Raw genomic sequence first — 20,017 nt, 5'->3', positions numbered from 1 at the left:
AACAAATACAGTTCATTCATTTCATAAAACATCATCATCGTATTACTTATTTTCTCAATGTTGTAATCAACTACCTGGTAAAAAGCAACCTAAAGGTGGGAGGATTCATTTTAGTTCACAACTGAAGAAGGATTGTAGTCCACCACGGCAGGGTAGGCATGATAACAGTAATGAGAGGTAGCCAGTCATATTGTTTCCTCAACCAGAAAGGGGAGCTTGGGCAGGAAGTAGGGCTAGGCTACCAAACCTCAATAACCATCCCCCAGTTTACTTACTTCTTGTGGTGTGGTGTCACCTACAAAAACTTTCCCAGTCTTTCAAAACAGCATCACCAACTGGGAACTGAATGTTTTCCCTCATGAGACTGTGGGAAACACTTCACATTCAAACCCTGACAGCATCTAGAATCGAACTCCTTGCACAAAAAGTGACTGGCAGCTAAAAATATTAGTGAGATTTTGAAAGGAAGGTGCCCCCTCTCCACCACAGAAAGAACAAAGCCCTGGGAGCATCTCTGGTAGAACAATAACAATCCCAGTCCTGCATGACTTGTCTCTGCTTTGGAAATCATGAGTTTCACTAGCCCTTCCCTATTCAGTGTGTAGGAGGCTTCTGGCTGGAGAGAACATTACATTAGATGGTCTACTTCTTGTCCTGGGACCGTTTTAGAGTCAAAGAAAAGTGTAAAGTCTGGAAAGTTCTGTGTAGTGTTTGAACCACAACTCTTTAGAAAATTTTAAAGTCAGGCTTGGAAATGAGAGTTTAAAAAGTGTTCAAGGCCGACAACAGTGTTTGCTTAGCATCCTTGAAACCTGGGGACCACCCTAAGCACTACATAAAATTTAGTGTGGTACACACCTTTAATCCCAGCCTTCAGGAAGCAGAGGCAGGAGGATCAGAGGTTCAAAGTTATCCTGTGCTATAGAACTGAGTTCAGGGTCTGAGTTACACAAGACCCTGTCCTTTTTTTTTTTGTTTGTTTGTTTTTTGTTTTTATGAGACAGGGTTTCTCTGTATTGTTTTGGAGGCTATCGGTCCAGCTCGGCCTCGAACTCACAGAGATCCGCCTGCCTCTGCCTCCCGAGTACTGGGATTAAAGGCGTGTGCCACCACCTGTCTTGAATGAATAAGTGGATGGATTAAAAAAGCAAACAAATAAATAAAATAAAAAAGTTGATGAAAATTTAAGGTAGCCAGGCCAAGTGGGCATGGGTCTGCCATCAGATGGGCATGGCTTTAATTTTATTTCTGCTCTTCTGATCAGCTCTCCTATATTTTAGGTATAATATCCTTTCAATTGGGAAAATTAAGGAAGAAACTCTCCATTGTTTCCCAACCAGTTTCTTTCCTAAACCTGCTGGGCATTTGCTGTAATATCTAACACAAATGTGCATTAGTGAGTGCTTGTATGGCATCTTTCTGATCCTGAAATAGATCAACTCAGTGATCTATAAAAGAGTAGAACATTCTACACTCCTCACTTGTGGCAGCCAGGTAATGAGGAACAAATATCAAACCAGAAACACAAGAAACATTGTAAAACCATTATTTTCCTCCTTGCTGGTAAGAAAACTGTTGTTCCTAGAGGAAGTTGATTTCTTTTATTGAAATGTTGGATCAGGTTTGTAACTAAAAACAAAACAAAACAAAAACCAACAATAAAACAAAAACCCCAAAACCTCAGATGTAGGAAATAGTACATTTTCATTTGCATTTAATTATCATCACAGCTGATGTAACTCTGACTAGAAGCCTTTTGCATTGCTGTTTAATCAAAACCATGGGTGAATGAAGCTATGTGAAGCCCGTTATGACTCCTAGTATGAGTATGAGACCTTTGCCTGGGCAAGAGGAACTAGTAGTTTCTAAATAACATATTATTTATTTATCATATGAATACTTCTTATGTATAACTTTGAGTAAGTAATTTGATTTAAGTTATTGTGACAGTTAGTGTTAATTGTCAACTTAACAGGATGTTGAATCACACAGGAAATGGGCCTTTGGCAGCAGCATCCAGCCTCGATGCTGCCCAGGTCCCTGCTCCCACCACTCCTCAGCATAGCCAGACACCCGCTGCTCTGGTGCCCACACACCTTCTTGCCAAGCTGCTGCTGCTGAAGCACACAGCAGCACAGGACCACAACTTCTTGGAGAATGCACAGTTCTTCCTGGAAACACTGAAGAAAGCGCCCTACAACATGGCAGACTGCTCTGCCTGAAAGTACCAATGCTTCCTCAGCAATCATCTGGGCCTAGAGCTCTCGGCCACTGCTGACAGCTCTCTGCTCCACGGGAGAGGCTCCCAGGGAGGTGGCCACTACCCAGGGTCTGATTACAATGGCTTGTGTGGACAGGGAAGAAAAAAAAAGAAATGGGTCTTTGGGCATGCCTGTAGGGGGTTATTTTGACATGGAAAGACCTGTGTTAATTAATTGCAGGTAGTCCCACTCTCCCTGAGTAGGAAGTCCTGGGCTGTGTAATATGGCTAGGGCAAGCTGGCCACTAACATGTGTTTATCATTGCCTTGGGCTCCTACTCATAGATGAATGTGACCCGCTCCCTCATGGTCCTGCCACTGTGAGAGCATGGAACTTTGGATTGTAAGCCAAAATAAATCCTTTCTTTCTTAGGTTGCTTCTGTCAGCACAGAGAAACCAAGAGAGATGTGAAGAGCAGATATATCAGGAACAGGAGCCTGAGAAGAGAGTCTTTCTTGGGAGCGTCTGGCTTTCAGGTGTGGTAAGTCACCTGATGTGTGACTGAGTTTTTCCTGAATGCTTGTGTGTGGGGTAAAGGACAAGGGCTGGGCTGTGGAGAGACAGACAGTGAAGAGACCTGTGATGACACATACATTGGACCCATTTCTGTGGTTTCAGATTTGTATGTCTGATGACACTTGACATCTGGCTGACAAAGCCAATTTGTTAAGAGCAAGAGGCTGTGATCATGTTCCAATGAATCTTGATGCAGTTTCAAAGCCTGAAGATCTAAAACAGTTTGAAGGTCTGGAGTTGGTTTTGCTTCCACAGCTACATTTCCCTCCTTGATCTCCATCATAATGATAGCTGTGATTTTACTGCCTTCGTATCTTTTCCCCCTTTACATCTTCTTATTGCTTGTTTACTTAAGTAATGCTAGTTTCCTCCACAAGAACAAAGACTTTGCCTCTCTTGACTATTGATTCATCCTCTTATGTCTGTGATGGTGAATCCCACTGTCGCTCTTCGAATGCAGATAAAATGTTGAACAAATAAATTATTTTGGCATGGGTATGTGTCACTCCATTTTGTGGCCTTGTTCTTTGCATTTTTTTAAGCTGAGTTCTCTACTAGCTTGTGGATTCATCAGTAATTTAAGACTTATCTTGATGCCCTCTGTTGACAAAGCAGAGGACATATTTGGAAGCACTGAGTGAGTACTGAGTCACATCAATAGGCTCTTACTTACAAAGGCAAGTGAATGGACCACCTTGCTCACTGTCCTAACCACTCCAGAGAAGTAGCCATGGCTAAGATGACTACAGGGAATGAATAGTGATTGCTGTAATCTCAAGAGGGGTGGAGGCATGGGGCACTGGGTGATACATTTCTGTCCCTATCCCTGTTTTATTAACACTAGTTAGATGACTATGTATTCTAATGGAGGCTGTCCTAGATAACAGAATTCTATTTTCAAAGAGTGAATTTTTTCTACCATCTGTTTTATGTGGGAAATAAAGATCTTGATCTAAGGAACCTTCTATATGTGGTATTTCCTTTCTCTTCCTCCTTCTCATTTATTTATTTCTAGTTAAAATTTATTTTTATTTATTAAGCAAATATTTATTGAATGATTCCTGTGTATCACACTGTTGTGTTTAGCAAAATCTACATAGTTTTTAGGGCAGTGATTCTCAGCCTTCCTGATGCTGGGACACTTCCATACAGTTCTTCATATGTGGTAATCCTCAACCATAAAATTATTTTCATTGCTACTTTGTAACTGTAATTTTGCTACTGCTATGAATTGCAATGTTAATTTTTTGTGATTTTTTTTTCTTTTAAATTAGAAACAAGCTTGTTTTACATGTCAATCCCAGTTCCCTCTCCCTCCCCCCTTCCCCCAGCCCCTACCAACTCCCTATCCCATCTCCTTTCTGCTCCCCAGGGAAGGTGAGCCCTTTCATGGAGGATCTTCAAAGTCTGTCATAACATTTGGAGCAGGGCCTAGGCCCTCCCCCCGTGTGTCAAGGCTGAGAGAGTATGTGTAATGGGCTCCCAAAGTCCATTTGTAGACTAGGGATAAATACTGATCCACTACTAGAGGCCGCATAGATTGCCCAGGCCTTGTAACTGACACCCATGTTCAGGGGGTCTAGATCAGTCCTATGCTGGTTTCCCAGGTATCAGCCTGGGGTTCATGAGTTTCTCCTTGTTCAGGTCAGCTGTCTTTGTGAGTTTCTCCAGCCTGGTCTTGACCCCTTTGCTCATCACTCCTCCCTCTCTGCAACTGGATTCCAGGAGTTCAGCTCAGTTTAGTTGAAATTTAAATGATGGTCTATGTCTGGAATTATGAAACTCGGGGGACCAAGGAGGATTTCAAGAATAAGATGAGTACCACCTTTAGGATGAAGGAAATGTTTATCTAAGTACTGGATAGGGAACAAAAAGAATTGAACTTGAGCTTGTTGGTGGCACAGTTTCCAATTATCTCACATTGCCTTGCAAGGTTAACCTTGTGTACTGAAAACAATCATTCCCAAGTCCTTAAACAACATGCTTTACTCTCTCGCATTTGGAGCTCTTTCCCTCCTGATATGCTTATGTTTATAAATGATCATGTGATATAGTTGCAACACACAGATTGGAAGCTGAAGTCCATTGATGAATTTATGAAAACACTTGTACTTTCTTGCTTTAAATGGGATAGGAAAGTCAAGAGACTCACAGAAATGCAGAGCCTGGCATTCTTTTTTTTTTTTTTTTTTTTTTATTTTTATATGTTGAGGTTTCTTTTTTTTTTTTTTTTGGCTTTGTGACATTACTTTTTTTTTTTTTAATCATTTTTTATTTTAATTTTAAATAGCTTGTTTCACATGTCAATCCCAGTTCCCTCTCCCTCCCCTCCTCCCGCACTCCCCTTCCACCCTCCCTCCCACCCTATTGCCAAATCCCTCCACATAGGGGATGTCTAGAGTCTATCATTTCACTCTTGGTAGGGTCAAGGCACTCCCCTAAGAGTCCAGGCTGAGAGAGCATCTCTCTTTGTGCCATAGGCACATGAAGACAGATTGTATACCAGGGATAGACACTGATCCACAGCTCAGAGCCCCATAGGTTGCCCAGGCCTTCTCACTGACACTCACATTTGGGGGGTCCAGATCAGTCCCATTCTGGCCTCCCCACTGTCGGTCTGGGGTCCAAGAGCACTCCCCTGTTCAGATCAGCCGTCTCTGCTGGTTTTGCCAGCCCATTCCTTGCCAATTTGCTCATCACTCCTCTCTCTCTGTCACTGGGTTCCTTGGGTTCAGTTCAGTGCTTAGTTGTGTGTTTGCCTCTGCTTCCATCAGTCCCAGGATGAAGGCTCCCGGATAGTTATAGACATCAAGTTCATTATCAGGAATGGGCATTCGAGGTGGTCCTTCCACTATTGCTTAGCTTGCCAATTGATGTTATACCTTTAGATCACTCGAGGTCACTCTGGTGCCTGATCTGTCTTCGATCCTATGATTCCCTCTTCCCCCTATTTTACCCCCACCCCCTCAACTTCCTGTTCCCCCATGACCAACATTCTTAAGCCACTAGACTAATAGCCACAGCCACGTGCTTCCGAGGTTAGTAAAAAAATAAACTCCTTGTCGTTAGGCATTGTATGCAGATTGTCTGTGTCTTTTTAATTTCTCTGTGGCTTTGGAGGCTGTCCTGGAACTAGCTCTTGTAGACCAGGTTGGCCTCAAACTCACAGAGATCCACTTGCCTCTGCCTCCTGAGTGCTGGGACTAAGGGCGAGCGCCACCATCGCCCCATCGCCCGGTGATTTTTTGTGTCTTAAGGCATTCCTGGCTCACACAGCATGTCACAAAAAAATTATCCTAAACTAGATGCAGAGTGTTTCTTGTGTTTCAGTGACTTAACTTTAAAATCTCTCCATTGGATATAAAATGTTTTTATCATGGGGAAAATAATTTTGGGTGTTCATACCTGCCATATACCTTTAGCATTAATGTATTTCAGTTCCACTCCAGTTCTGAAGATATGCCTGTAACCACACCGAAGGAACATCCCTATTCAGAAAAAGTATAATTAAAACTTGAATACTGAATGAAGAAAAGACAAAATAAAAGTGACTGACACTTTTGTCAAGACACATGAAAGAAAATTCACCAGAGTTGACCAACTGTTCCAGGCTCAGTTTCAAAATGCTGCTACTTGCATAACTGAATTGAATCAACATTGTTGAAAAATTATTATCTGTGCTGAGAAGATGGCTCGGTTTGTAATGTGCTTACCATGTAAACATGAGGATCTCAGTTCTATCCCAGAATCCTCACAAAAAGCTGACATGGAGCTACCTATCTATAATCTTAGTGGTGGGGAGGCAGAGACAGGTGGGTCCCCAAAACTTTTTGGAAAGCTAGTCTAACTGAATCAGTAAGCTCTGGGGCCAGTGAGAGTGTGTATCAGAAAATAAGGTGGAGAGTGATTAAGGGAAATATTGGGCATGGACTCCATATGTGTGTGTACACGTAGAAACACATACCCACTTACATTAGGCAATACCCCCTACACACACACACACACACACGTGCACAGGCATGCACACTCACACACACAAGCACACAAACACGTGTATACTCACGAGCATGTGTGTACTCAGACACACATACCATTATTATCTGGTTGTTTGGCACCAAGACTGACAGCAAACTGACACAATCCCCACTCAAAGGCATTCACCTTCAGGAAGGAATGGGAAGCATCTCCAATGCTACTTGTGTAGGTAGAAGAAGTAGGACTAAAACTGCATAGAATCTTGAGCAGAGTAGAACTAAGTTCCTTAGACACACAGGCGCTAAGAAAGAGGTTCTCAGCCTGGGAGTCCAGCTTAGGCTGTGAGATTTCTCCTACAGCATCACATAGAAGCACAGTAATATATGCTTATTCTTGGCTCCTGACTTTTTTGAGGCTATGACTCCTATGTGGTGTAGAAGTAGAGATTTTCTATTATGTTTTATTAAATTACCCTTGGGAAAAGAAACTTACTGTTGATGAAACCTTAGCCCCTTGTCATATTGCCTTGTTATATAAACCAAAATTTAAAAACAAAACAAAGCACCCGTAAGGGATAGGTGTAGAGGTACATACCTTTAAACACAGCACTCAGGAGGCAGAGACAGGTGCATCTCTGTGAGTTCAAGGCCAGCAGTTTCTACATGAAGAGTTCTGGGCTGTCAAGAACTACACAGTGAGACCCTGTCTAAACAATGAACTCACTTAAGTTATGGTCTCCTTTGAAAATGAGGCCAAAAGACAGGACCGATTCAAAAGTCAATACCTGTAATAACCACTCTTGAGTTGCTAAACTCATTGTAATAGATAGAATCAAGGTTGTACAAAGTTGCCAGTGTCCCTACGGCTTTGTGAGCTTCTGGAAAGAATGGACAAAAATTTAAGTTCTCATGGAGGTACACATAAAAGAAACCACTACAACACCTATTGCCACAGTTGTGGCATCACAAGTCTCATTAGCCATTGAGGCGTCAGTCAGGAAGCTATGAATGAACCCTGTACCCCTGGGTAACTTCTTTCTTTCACACCTTTTGGAATTGATGTCCAGTATCATCTGACTACTGCCATGGAGCTTGTCCTTGTGAATTGGATGGCACTTAACGAGTGACTCATCCACTTAACCCAATAGGCCTTCCAGGAAATTGTTCCTGTTTATTACCATTTCCAAATGATGGAGAAGCACAAAATAATGAGAGAGAAATAATTTTTTTTTACTATCTGATCCCAAGTGTTAAAGAAGTATCCCATTCTTAGAAGCTGCCCCATCATTTGCAAATTTAATGCACTGCTGAAGATGCAAACTGTCCACATAACTGCTCTTGAATTTCATTAAAATTAATCGGAAGTCCCTTTTAATGTCTTTGAAAATTGCTTCAAGTGGCAAAATTCAGAAAATCTACCCATGGGGCACATTCAGCTAATTGCAATTTGCTTCTCAACTAGTCAGTCTTCTGCTGTATGCTGAAACTTTACAAAACTCAAGCAACCCTGGGTGATGAGAGCCAGATAAATCAGTCATTCATCTAAGTGCAAATGGTTTCAAGTGACCCTTCATTTCTCCCACATTCCTTTCTGAAAAATTATGCATATGAGTGTTTTGCCTGCATGTGTATCTTATGTATCACTTGCATGTGATATCCATGGAAGCCAGAAGAGGGCATCAGAGCCCCGTGGAACTGCAGTTATAGACTGTGAGCTTCCATGTGGGTGCTGGGAATTGAACCTAAGTCCTTTGGAAGAGCAGTCAGTGTTTTTAACTGAAAACCCATCTCTCTAGCTCCTCTTCAACATTTTCTAATAATTAAGAATGGCGTTGTGGTGAACTGAGCTCAGATCTATGTTTCTCTGTATATTGACCCACTTTGTGTTCCCATGCAGGTATTGGGGAACACATAGAGAAATAAGGATAAAGACAGCAAAAAGAGGAGTGAGTAGTAGGTCTGTATGTACACACCACTTATTTAGGACAAATAAACTACAGTGAACAAGGTTAGGTGGAGACAGAGTCACACCCTGATATTTACTGGTTAAATAACCATAGAGAAATCTGTAACATAATGAAACAGGAAAGAAGGAAGATCAAAATGATGTTCTCCTTAGAACTACATGGGGCCACATATAGGAAATGATATTTTGTAATTGGTTAAGTGCCAACCATATGTGAGCAGAGAGACTCTAGTCTGTAAAAATGAAACATTAGGATAAGACATTATGAAGATGATAACTTATGTGTTTAATGGAAGATAAAGTTTTTACTCACATGTTTGATGGCAGTTTCCCTAATCTAACTACATAAATTGGGATGCCATTTTCATCTTGTAATTATGATGATGACAGTCATATTTGGGATTAAAAAGTTATACATTTAAAAAAGTCATACATTTTTCCCATTCAAAAAAACTCTCAAAATTTTCCTGATAAATTGGAAAATATAAAATATTTACTATAGTCTGGGTGATGGCAGCATACACCTTTAATTCCAGCACTTGGGAGTCAGAGGTTGGCAGATCTCTGAGTTCAAAGCCAACCTGGTCTACAGAGTGAGTTCCACGACAGCCAGAGTTACAAACACAGAGAAATCCTGTCTTGAAAAACAAAGAAACAAAACAAAAACAAAGAACCACAAACACAAAAATATTTATCATAGTAGAGTATTGGGAGATAGGATCTTTGTCTAAGTAAAAACATTCAAATGACAGCTTAAAATTTAAGTATATATTTAGTTATATTTATGAGAAGTGTTTAATTAGGAATTCTCTTTTAGGGCAGATGCATAAAAGTTTTACTGAAACTCAAAAGTTCCAGTGTCCAGTAATAATATTGAAAAGAAAAGGAAGCGTCTGAGTAGTCACCACTCAGTCTTAAAATTTTTACTTTTGAGACCCTTTACTTCATTGAGAAGAACTACTTAGGGTCACGTAGTTGGGAGAGCAATTTCTCATAACCTCAGTGTCTGGGAAGCTGGGATGGCCATTCAACTATCTCCATACTTACATGCAAGTGGAATGCAACAGTAGCAGCCTTTACCTTCACTCCTTCCTAGCCAGAGTCTCTAATCTCTCTATACCTGATTGTCAATATCTTCTCTTCTCTTGTCTCACGTCAGTGAAACCCCCAGATGTCTTCATTTTCTCAGTCTTTTCTCTTTACCCTGCCTCTTTGTTTCTAACCTGCTTGCATGCCTGAGTCCCTTGTATCTTTATTACTCTTTAGTGTCTTACCCCCCAAATTTTAAGACATATTTCATGTCATAATGGCCATTCTATTTTGTTCTAGTCAATTGAATGCCTCGGGAGAACCAGAAAAATCCAAATATTTGTCACAATTGTTACCACATATAGCATCTTCCCAACTGTTTTCTGTGTGCAGTTTCATTCTATGCTCAGGAAACCATAAAGGAGACTTTTGTCCATTTTGTAAACAAGAGGATGGTCTCATCATAGGGATTAATCACATCTCTTACAGCATGGCATCAGTTCAAAGATACCATCAATTATAGACACCTTGCTATTTTTAAAGTAAAAAAGTGCTGCAAATCTAATTGCCCGAGTGCTGTCAGTTGACAGATACAGCCTGATCTCAAGTATGTTAAGCGTACAAAATTTTTTTTTGTTTTTTTGTTTTTGTTTTTCGAGACAGGATTTCCTTGTGTTGTTTTGGAGGCTGTCCTGGAACTGGCTCTGTAGACCAGGCTGGCCTCGAACTCACAGAGATCCGTCTGCCTCTGCCTCCCAAGTGCTGGGATTAAAGGCGTGCGCCACCAATGCCCGGCTACAAAAAAGTTTTTTTAAGAATCGGTGAGCTATGGCAAGCAAAAGACACACAGATCAAACCCAGGCAATTGGGATCTATAGAATAATTGTTGTTCTGCCTCATAAGAGCTATTCGGCGTATGATGTAATATACTATAAAGTCATGGTCACATGCATTAGCTGAGTCTTTACTTTTGATTCTTAACCTCTGTCTTTTCTCCCAGTCCTTCTTCCTGCTCTTGCCTACAATGGCTGCTCCAAAGCTTTGCTACTCTATCTGGACTCTCTGCCTAACATTTGACTTATTTTGACCTTCAGTAGGAAAATTGAGACAATCAGTTATCATCTTCTTCAGCTGCTTCTCCCCTCCATACTTACTAGCCATGGCATCCATGTCCATAGGCACCCTTTCTCATTTCCTGTTTCAGAAGACAAGCTGGCCACCTTTCTTGTAGGTGTGGACTCCTTTTTTCTCTTACCCTTTTGCTTCTTGCTTCTGACATTTTAAAATCACACTTTCCTGCTTCTCTATTGGGTTCTCTATCCCAGCTGTGAATATGACCAAACTCTAATCCTCTTCTCTCTCTCTCTCTCTCTCTCTCTCTCTCTCTCTCTCTCTCTCTCTCTCTCTCTCTCTCTCTTCTATAGGGAAGGGCTCAGGTGCTATCATCAGTTCCTAATTTTCCATTCCTGTCTCTGCCTACCACAACTCCACTGACCCTGAGATGAATTTGCTCTTAATATTCTCATCAATGACTTTCTATTTTCTTAGATCCAGGGGAAACTTCCTTTTCCTTCATTTTATGGTATCCTTTACTGAATCTGTGTGATTCAACTGACTTCTTCCTAATTGGTGAAAATCTTTTATCAGATCCCAAGTATTCCACACATGGTTCTGATTCTTCTAAGCTCTTTGTTTCCCAGTCATTTTAACCATTGACATTATCCAAGGTTTTTTCCCCCTAAGGCTATTACTCTTCACCCACTTTTCACAGTTTTTGATGGTTTAAACAATTGCCTCCATCTGATGAAATCCAAACTCCAGGCTTCTTAGCCACCTCACATGTTTTCTGTAGTTGCTCTGTCTCTGCCTACATAGGATTAACATTGGGTGTCACTCAACTCACCGTTAATATATGCAAGACCCAACCCCACACTTTCCTAAATCTGTTCTTCAAAATGTTTCCTCTAAGCCAGTGGTAATTCCGAACCTCTACTAGCCAGTCCCCAACTTGGTGTTAACTTTAACCTCTGTCTTTTACTTGCTTTCCTATCCAGTTCACCAAAACATCTTGTGCCTAGTACAATAAAAATAGCAGGAGCCTGATCCCTTTGCTAGACTCCATGGGATCTCTCTATATCTGTTCACAGGCAGCGCTAAATGTTCACTTTTCTGGTAAGACTGTCTAAAAGTAAGTGGGATCCTTGAAATCCAGAAAGCAAGACCTTGCATGTGGTCTCGTCTCCACACTCACTTGGAGGCAAACAGAAGCAGGCATTGCCTGCCCAATTTAAAGACAGAAACTGAAGCACATTCGGTCCAGCTGAGAGAAGGAAAAACTCAGAGCCCCTCTGGACTTCTTCAGAGCTCTTCTTAATTTTACCTCCGGAGGAGGCTGATTTTCTGAGGCTTCAAAAAACCTCACCGTAAGGCCCCCAGGTAACCATGGATACTGTCAAGTTGGCACAAAAGCCTTCAGGTAATAGAGAGTATAAGAGTGTTTTGGCATGCCAGGGGACTTTTAGGAAAGATGTGGGAAGGAAGGCTCTACATCTGAGGGCCCTTAGCTGGGAATATTTCTGTTAAAGTGGGCACCCATGCCCAGCAAAGCCCTAGAGAAGTGATGAACTTCATTTTGGGATTAAGGTCTTGATTAACTGAAGGGCAAAGCAGAAGGAAATCCATCTAAGCTGCTGTTTCTTTTTGGAGAGCAGGGATTCTGGGGATAAATTAGATGGGGGAAATAAGGATGCCCCCAGGAGTCCAGGCTAAAAACAGTAAGGACTCTCAAGCTTGGATCAAGGAAGAGAAGTTCATAGCCTCCCATACTTCCAGTCCAGGACCTCAGTGGAGTATGAGAAATCCACAGTCTGGCTGGAATTTGTGCATGTTTCTTCTCCCGATCCCAAGATCTCATGCAGTCCTTCCCTCAAACCCTTTGAAACTCAGTCAAGGCACTAGTGAGAAGCCTGGTTGGGGGCCTCCACTATCTCCCAGATAGGCATCAAGCTGAGCCCCAACTTTACAGCACTGTGACTTTCCAGGTAGGTGGGTCCTGGGAGACAGGACACACACACAAAAAAAAGGTGGGTGTAGGCTCGGGTTAGGGAGGGGGCCTGCAGCTAGCCCCCCAGGTTTCGAACTCCAAACATCTCTGAAGGGAGGAGGAAGGAGAGTTCTGTAAAAGGGAACCGGGACTTGGGGGCGAGAGGCAGTGGCAGTTTGCAGGTCCTTTGACGTAGCGGAACACTCCCACTGCTTAAGAAGCGGCACACTGGCATTCAGGGCGCGGAAGCTGGGGACGGTCACCTGCTTAGGGAGCAGCCTGACTGCGTCCTCTCTGCGCACTCGAGGGATCCCGACAACGCAGGTGAGCGCGGAGCAGCGCTACAGACCCACAGCAGAGGCACAGAGCAAGGAGGTGAGTGGGGGCCGAGCCCCTGACCCTGACGCTTTGCCTGGGAAGATGAAGTAGTGAGAGCAGATGCCTTGCCCAAACTCGCCAGCACTGGGGCTCTCAACGGGGTGAACAAGAGGACTCCTACTTAGGAAACCCGCCTAAATGGAGACCCCTTCTGAAGAGTCTTTATCAGCTAGATTAGCGCAAGCCCCCGCGAGTCCCAGACCATGTTAACGTCAGCACCCTGGACAGCACCCCCTCTGCCAAAAACTTCTGGAGGCTCTCAAAGCTGCAACACTTGAAAAAAACGAAAACCTTTGGGTGCGACTTTGATATTTCAGTTCATTAAATGCAATCTTACCAAGTAAAGCTAATATGCAAATGATATAAAACTATTTTTTGAGTGATCCGCTATTTCAAACATGATCCTTCCAGAGTTGGTATGTTCAAACACAGGTTCTGAAATATTTCTTTAGCAGTGTCTCCGTATGTCTGACTGTTGAACAGAAAAGAAAGAGCCTGCCTACTGATGTTATAGTTACTAATTGGAATAGGGAAGTAAGCAGTGTGTGTGTCCCTCCTGTATTGCTTTCTTTATGATGAATTGCTTAACATTTTGTATACTTGGGGAATAACTGGTTTACTTAATTTGGGAGAAATTATGATTTCTATAATCTCAAGGTTGTAATTTCTCATTGCACTTGTCTGAAGTGGAAAAACAAGAGCCAGTTAGAGGTGACATGTGATTGTTCAGATGATTTTATTACAATAGACATTGAGAGCTAAGAAAGTTGAGGGAGAGACAAACCACTTTCCTTTAAATCCTTGAGATTCATTTTAGGCAGAGAGAGATTGCAAAGCATTTTCCTTATTAAAGTCATATCAGGATTGCATAGCATCTAGACTTGCAAAGTGTTTATCAGTTTTACTTTGTCCTCCAGTTTCAAAGTACACTTATCCAGAAGTTAAGCAGCAATTGTGAATTTATTTCTATTATAATGAATTATAAGTCTAACACTTTTAATAATTAAACGCTACTATGAACACAAAAGCATACAAGGACAAAAATATAAAATTCTTAACTGTAGTGGAGTTTTGTGTTTAAAAGGCTAGTTTTAAGATAAAGTAATGTGGCAGAATTTTAATTTTCATGTAGTATTCTTCTAAGCTACATTCCGGGGTAAACAGTTTCACTTAACCATTTATCTCACAAGGAACACAACTTGGGAATTCTTAGCCTAGTTGTCTTGGTTGTATACAACCTGAATTGGGAATGGGTCATCTAGAGAGAACAAGGCCTGTGACTTGAGAAGGGTAAGTCTCTTCCTAATTAGTAATGGTGGTATGGTTCTTCTCCTGGACTGAGATTCTCAAGGGAACACTCATTTCTCTTATGGAGTAGAAAACAAGCCTGGACTGATGTGTTTGCATGTGTACAGTTGCAGGACCATGGCTGATCCTGGGATCAGAAGAGGGATCCACTGCCCCTTGAGTCTCATCTGCTCCCTGCTCATTGTGGGAATGTGCTGTGTGTCTCCTTTGCTCTGTCACAGCCAGACAGACCTGTTGACTCTTAACCAAGCTGATCCCCAGTGCTGGGAGTCCTCCTCAATGCTCCTCTTGGAAATGCGGAAGCCTCGTGTTTCTAACACTGTTTCTGGCTTTTGGGATTTTATGATCTACCTGAAGTCATCTGAGAACTTGAAGCATGGGGCACTGTTTTGGGATCTGGCCCAACTCTTCTGGGACATCTATGTAGACTGTGTCCTTTCCAGGAACCATGGCTTAGGAAGGAGGGAATTGGCTGGAGAGGGAAAGAAAGAAGAGAAAAGCTCAACAGTGATGCATTCTGGGATTACACAAGGTGCATGGCTCTGGCCTGTTGAATTTGTCTATCAAGTGTGACCTGCTAATGTATGAGGAAAGGGGGAGTGACCCTAGAAGAAGACTTTATCATATATAGTCCTTTAAAGGGGTGGATGTCAAAAGAGTTCAAATGACAGACTAGCAATTGCAATGTAAAGTCTTGCCCCAAAACGAAGACTGTCATTTATCACTTATTGCTAACTTGAATATAACTTGATGTTTCCTTGGTGTGGAAATAGTAAGATATGAATAGGAACTGGGGATAGGGAAATATTTGTAGCATGGGAATTCTTGCCCTTTTTAAAGTGAAAACAAAAACATAACTTTCATGCAAATGAAGGAGCATCTTGAGAGATACTTAACTGGTGATGTTAAGAGCGAAAATATCAACAAATCTATATTTATTCCTTGTTGATGTTTGGATGAATCACAAATAAGCCATTAACTTCCACTAAGTAATTACTTTTTAATAAGGTAGCTTCTTGAAAGTTGGGGGACTTTTTCACTGCAGTGAATACCATATACTAATTCAAATATAGCCTTCTCTAGAGGTCTAGAAGAAATGCTACATATAAAAATTAGAGTGTGAGAGAGTGAGCCCCTGTAAGTTAAGAAACACCAGAGCCTTAACCATACAGTTTTCCTTCCTTCTTGGGTGTCCTTTCTATCAGTAAATTCCAAATCTATAGCAAGGGCTGTTTAGGGGTAGTTAGAATTATTTGTGCACTTGTGAAAATCAAGGCATAACTGAGCTTTATTGGGGAATATTTAATTGTGAGTATTGTTTTATATCTCTAAAATGGCTCAGTTGAAGAAACAACTGTCAATAACAGTGCCACAGCCACCTTCTCCTAAGATTTTACAGGGTGCTTCTAAATTGCGTAGTTTGTTTTAACCTCGGTAACTAAAAATCCTTCATGAGTCACTGAGCTAAGAAGCCAGACAATTCTCTCCTACTATTTATATAAGTAGGTGTAGCAATAACTTCCTCCAGTTTTACTTTTCAGATGAAATGTGCTCTTGGCAGATATGCTACTGAAGTAAAAACAGATGATGGCCATCTTTAAAGGTTGATTACCAGTATTTTAAAAACACCTTTAGCCAAAGCTGCCCAGGCATCAGCATTAATTATTAAGGACCCTATATTTTCTTTTTCTGAAGCCCCCTGATGGTGGTGTAAGGCTTCATCTATTCCCATCAGAGTTAGCTGCTCCACTCATGTCAACATTGTGTTTTCAAATCCCACCTTCACTTTCTGTAATTATGACAAATGTCTACAAAAAACACGAAGGAAATATTATTGTGTTCAGCCGAGCATGAAAAAAACAATGCCTCTAAAACTTCAGCTCTGGAAGTCATTTTCTGCTCTTCATCCGAGAGATGAAATGGACTCAGCTTATCTACAAATTTTAGGAGAATTTGATCTGCAAAGAGCTCCTTTTATTAAGGTTATTTTAATGTTTTGCACAAGCAATTGTTTGAAGATCAGGAAATGAGATTTTCCATTTGGTTGATCTAATCACAGTAGGATGGGGTCTTGGGTCAAGGAGATACATGTTGAAAGTTAAATAGTCACAGGAACACTGTGATTTCCTTTCAAGAAGCTTCATTCAATCTCTAGTGGTTCAAGCGGGCTCTGGATGTACCTCTAGTGAATTTTGCTTTTGTTCCTGGGGATGGAGTGCTATGAAGTTGGAATGAAGGTGGGGGCAGAAAGGTGTTTGTTTCCATAGTTCTTAGGGAAATCATCACATTAGGGCAGAAGACTGCAGCTAAAATTACTAAATATCTAGTATACAAAAGGGTTCTTGTTCTTATGCCTTTACAACAATTTACTTTACATCCATTTATGAAATCTTCCTATGAATTGTGTTTTGCTAAAATATGTGATCCATGAGATACTGTTTGTAGTATATCACCTTTGTTAATATTGCATCAACAAATCCAAAAACAAGAGACATGAAATAGATATTTAGTTCTTATTCTTTTCATTAGAAAAAAGGAGGATATGGCAAGAATTAGATGGATCTCAAAGTCTCTCTGTGTTCTCTGGATTTGAATGTTCTGTGAGTCTATGAAAAGCCCTTACTAATTCTGGAGACACTGGAAAAGCTTTACCCCAAGAACAGGTGACCGAGCTGAATAGTGACCCGGACACCATGATTGTTCATAACAATGATACGCAGGGACAGAAGAAGCCAGAAATGAGAACTCTAAAAATTCTGAGAGCTGAATATGACGTTACGAGTAAAGATTCCAAAGATTACTTTTAATCTAGAAAGACGCTAACTAATAATAATTGGATACTGACTAATACATTCACCTTAAGGAAGTTCGAAATACGATATATATCTTTAACCTCTAACTTCTGATGGGGTATGACTCTGGAAAGGGGGGGTCAAGAGGAAGAGAAGAGATGGAAAGTGAGGGGAAGAGGGGAGAGAGAAGGAGAGCAGGGAGAAACGGGAGAAGAGAAGGGAATAGAGAGTGGGAGATTCAGAAAGAAGGGGTAGCAAGAGGGAGGACATGAGAGGGAGGGGTAGAGAGAGGAAGAGGGAGAGCAAGATAGAGGGGGAGGGCAAGAGCGAGAGACTTATTTAGGATAGTACACTGATAATTGCCAAAGCTGAAATAGCAGACTTCAGGTTCACTCATAAGGATGTGAAGATTTCTCTGGAGATAAATAGATTTTGAGGCATAGTAGTATCTTTGTAAAAATGATACCCTCTTTCTTCAGCAGATTTGGTTTTGGCACTAAGGATGATGGGGGTGGGGAATAATCTGCATGCATTCCTGGGGCTGACAGTTTGTATGTTCTGGAACAGTTGTGACTTTTTTGGGAGGGGTTGTGATGAGAACATTTAAATTTTAGATTTATAATCTGATGATGTTTGTGATAGGTGTCTAGTAAATGTTCATAGTTCTTATTTTTAAACACTAAACACAGAAAACACTGCTTCAGCAACATGAATAGATCCATAAATGTTCAGTTATCTGCTTTACTCTAGGAAGTTTCCTCAGCCACATACCCAACAAGTAGTCATCCGTACCTTGATTGTCAGGAAGTGTCTCAAGGTGTAACCAATGGTGTGGGACAAAACTCTCCATTCCAATATTCTTTATCAAAAAACATGGAGATAATCCAAATGTCCACAATAGGATAAGAGTTAAAGAAATCACAAAGTAAGCACTGAATGAAGACAACACTATCTCTGAAAGGTTGTGTTATTGAAGGCTTGAAATGCTTTATGTCTCTATATTAAACATGATATAATGACTCTTTAAAATTTAAAAATAATATACTATTTTAATTGACAAATATTATAGGTGATAGTAATTTATTTAACTTAGGCTATATTAGTAAAATCCACAGGACAGAAAACACTGAAAATACGAGTTTACATACTTGTTATAACTATATGCAGAATTGTGAAATTGGAGTAGCAAAAACATCAATTTTTTTCTTTTAATAACAACTAAAGTAAGTGTAATTTAGTGACCTTATGAAGTTCCTTTTCTGTACTTTCAGATGCATATTCTCAACTCCTAAGAACCCCTTTCTTGAAGAAGAAAGAATTGATTGAAGATCTGATAAACATGCACATGCACCAGCGGGGCTCTAGGTTCACTGGAAAAGTGAAGCTGCCAGGAAAGAGAAAATAAAGCTACCTTCAGAGCTAACTCGAGCCTTGGAATAAAAAAAAGAGTATTTTCCCATCAATCATTTGTGTATTTGAAGTGAAGTAAATGTCCATAGGTGAATATCATGCCAGTTCTCTAAGAGTGCGTGTTTTCAGTTTCCTGATTGTTAACCGCTGTGTTCATACCGTGATTACCATCTGACCAACCCACTGTCTACAGTAACTAAAGAACTTCAAAGATGACTTGGGGATGAGGGCTTTGGTTCTTTAGAGTTATTTGATAATTTGCCTCGGGAGACCTGGCATTGCTGATGCACTAGAGGGCCATACATTTAGCTTCCATAAGCTACATGCATCACCAGTAATTAGCCACAGTATTGCTTATAAAATTAGTGTGAAAGGACTGTATGCATGGATGGTATCACTGATGGTCTGTGATTCTCACCCTTGTCTCAGAGAATAGTTTTGAATATGGAATGAAGAAGAAACCATGGGGAATAAAACATTCATCCAATGAAAACAAAATTAATAAAAGCTTTGGCTCCCAACTGGTGTTATTGGATTCTCTTCATTTAAGTCTTCAATATTAGCACAAACTGTGTCCAAACTCTAATAAGATAGCGTAATTATCTTTCAATTATGTATTTGCTGTTTGATTAAATATTAAAGTGCTATAAGTGGTTACACTTGGCACTGAAAAGCAAACTAAAATGAAAGTGAATGTGATATAAGAAGAACCTGCCAGTACTTTTTCCTCTGAAAATGATCGGCCTGAATGAGGTCTGTCACAGAGAAGCCCCACTAACTACTGCATGTGAGCCCTAGACGTGACACTATTTTTATCTCATATTATTTCCATATTTGTAATGTTTCTCTTAAAACACGTGCTTCACAAAGAGTTTGAATTTCAGATCAGCCTCAGGTAAAGTGTTACAGATTGGGGGCACTCCTCATGCTAGAGAAGTTGTCTAAGTTTATCAGCAGATGCAGTTTCATCGGAGGATTAGCTGGGCCCTAACATCATGGGATGCAATCAGCTGGTTGTGGTGGTAGGGGAGATGCCATGGTGGTGGGTGGCAGGGGAGATGCTATAGCCTTAGGTTTTGGTTGACTGGGGGAATGGGAACATTAAAAAGCTACCACTAGCACTCAGGAGGCAGAAGCAGGCGGATCTCTGTGAGTTCGAGGCCAGGCTGGACAGACAGCCTCCAAAACAATACAGAGAAACCCTGTCTCGTAAAAAAACAAACAAACAAAAAAGCTATCACTCTGACTACGTTTATACACAGGCTCATTCTTTGCATCTATCCTGTTTTCTCTAAGGTGTTTCATCAAATTTGTTAAAATGTTTTGAAAAGACCATTACC

General features: G+C 40.9%; 1 protein-coding gene across 1 annotated transcript; it reads left to right on the top strand.

Moving 5' to 3' along the window:
- Positions 1 to 14,592: 14,592 nt before the first annotated feature.
- Positions 14,593 to 19,170, top strand: Fam237a (family with sequence similarity 237 member A). The gene is made up of 2 exons (XM_013113682.3): positions 14,593 to 15,007; positions 18,539 to 19,170. Exons 1-2 carry the CDS (start codon positions 14,593 to 14,595, stop codon positions 18,670 to 18,672), a joined length of 549 nt encoding a protein of 182 aa, XP_012969136.1. The 3' UTR covers positions 18,673 to 19,170.
- The last annotated feature ends 847 nt before the right edge of the window (positions 19,171 to 20,017 follow it).

Source organism: Mesocricetus auratus, unplaced genomic scaffold (genome assembly GCF_017639785.1).
Source record: "Mesocricetus auratus isolate SY011 unplaced genomic scaffold, BCM_Maur_2.0 Super-Scaffold_100010, whole genome shotgun sequence".
Lineage (NCBI taxonomy): Eukaryota > Metazoa > Chordata > Mammalia > Rodentia > Cricetidae > Mesocricetus > Mesocricetus auratus.
This window is presented reverse-complemented; position numbering and strand designations above follow the sequence as displayed.

What these genes read in the sequence shown, in the direction of transcription:
- Fam237a (XM_013113682.3), top strand. Translation starts at nt 14,593, where the DNA reads ATGGCTGATCCTGGGATCAGAAGAGGGATCCACTGCCCCTTGAGTCTC. An exon ending in GCATTCTGGGATTACACAAG is followed by an intron (nt 15,008 to 18,538) that starts GTGCATGGCTCT and finishes CTGTACTTTCAG; the next exon opens with ATGCATATTCTCAACTCCTA.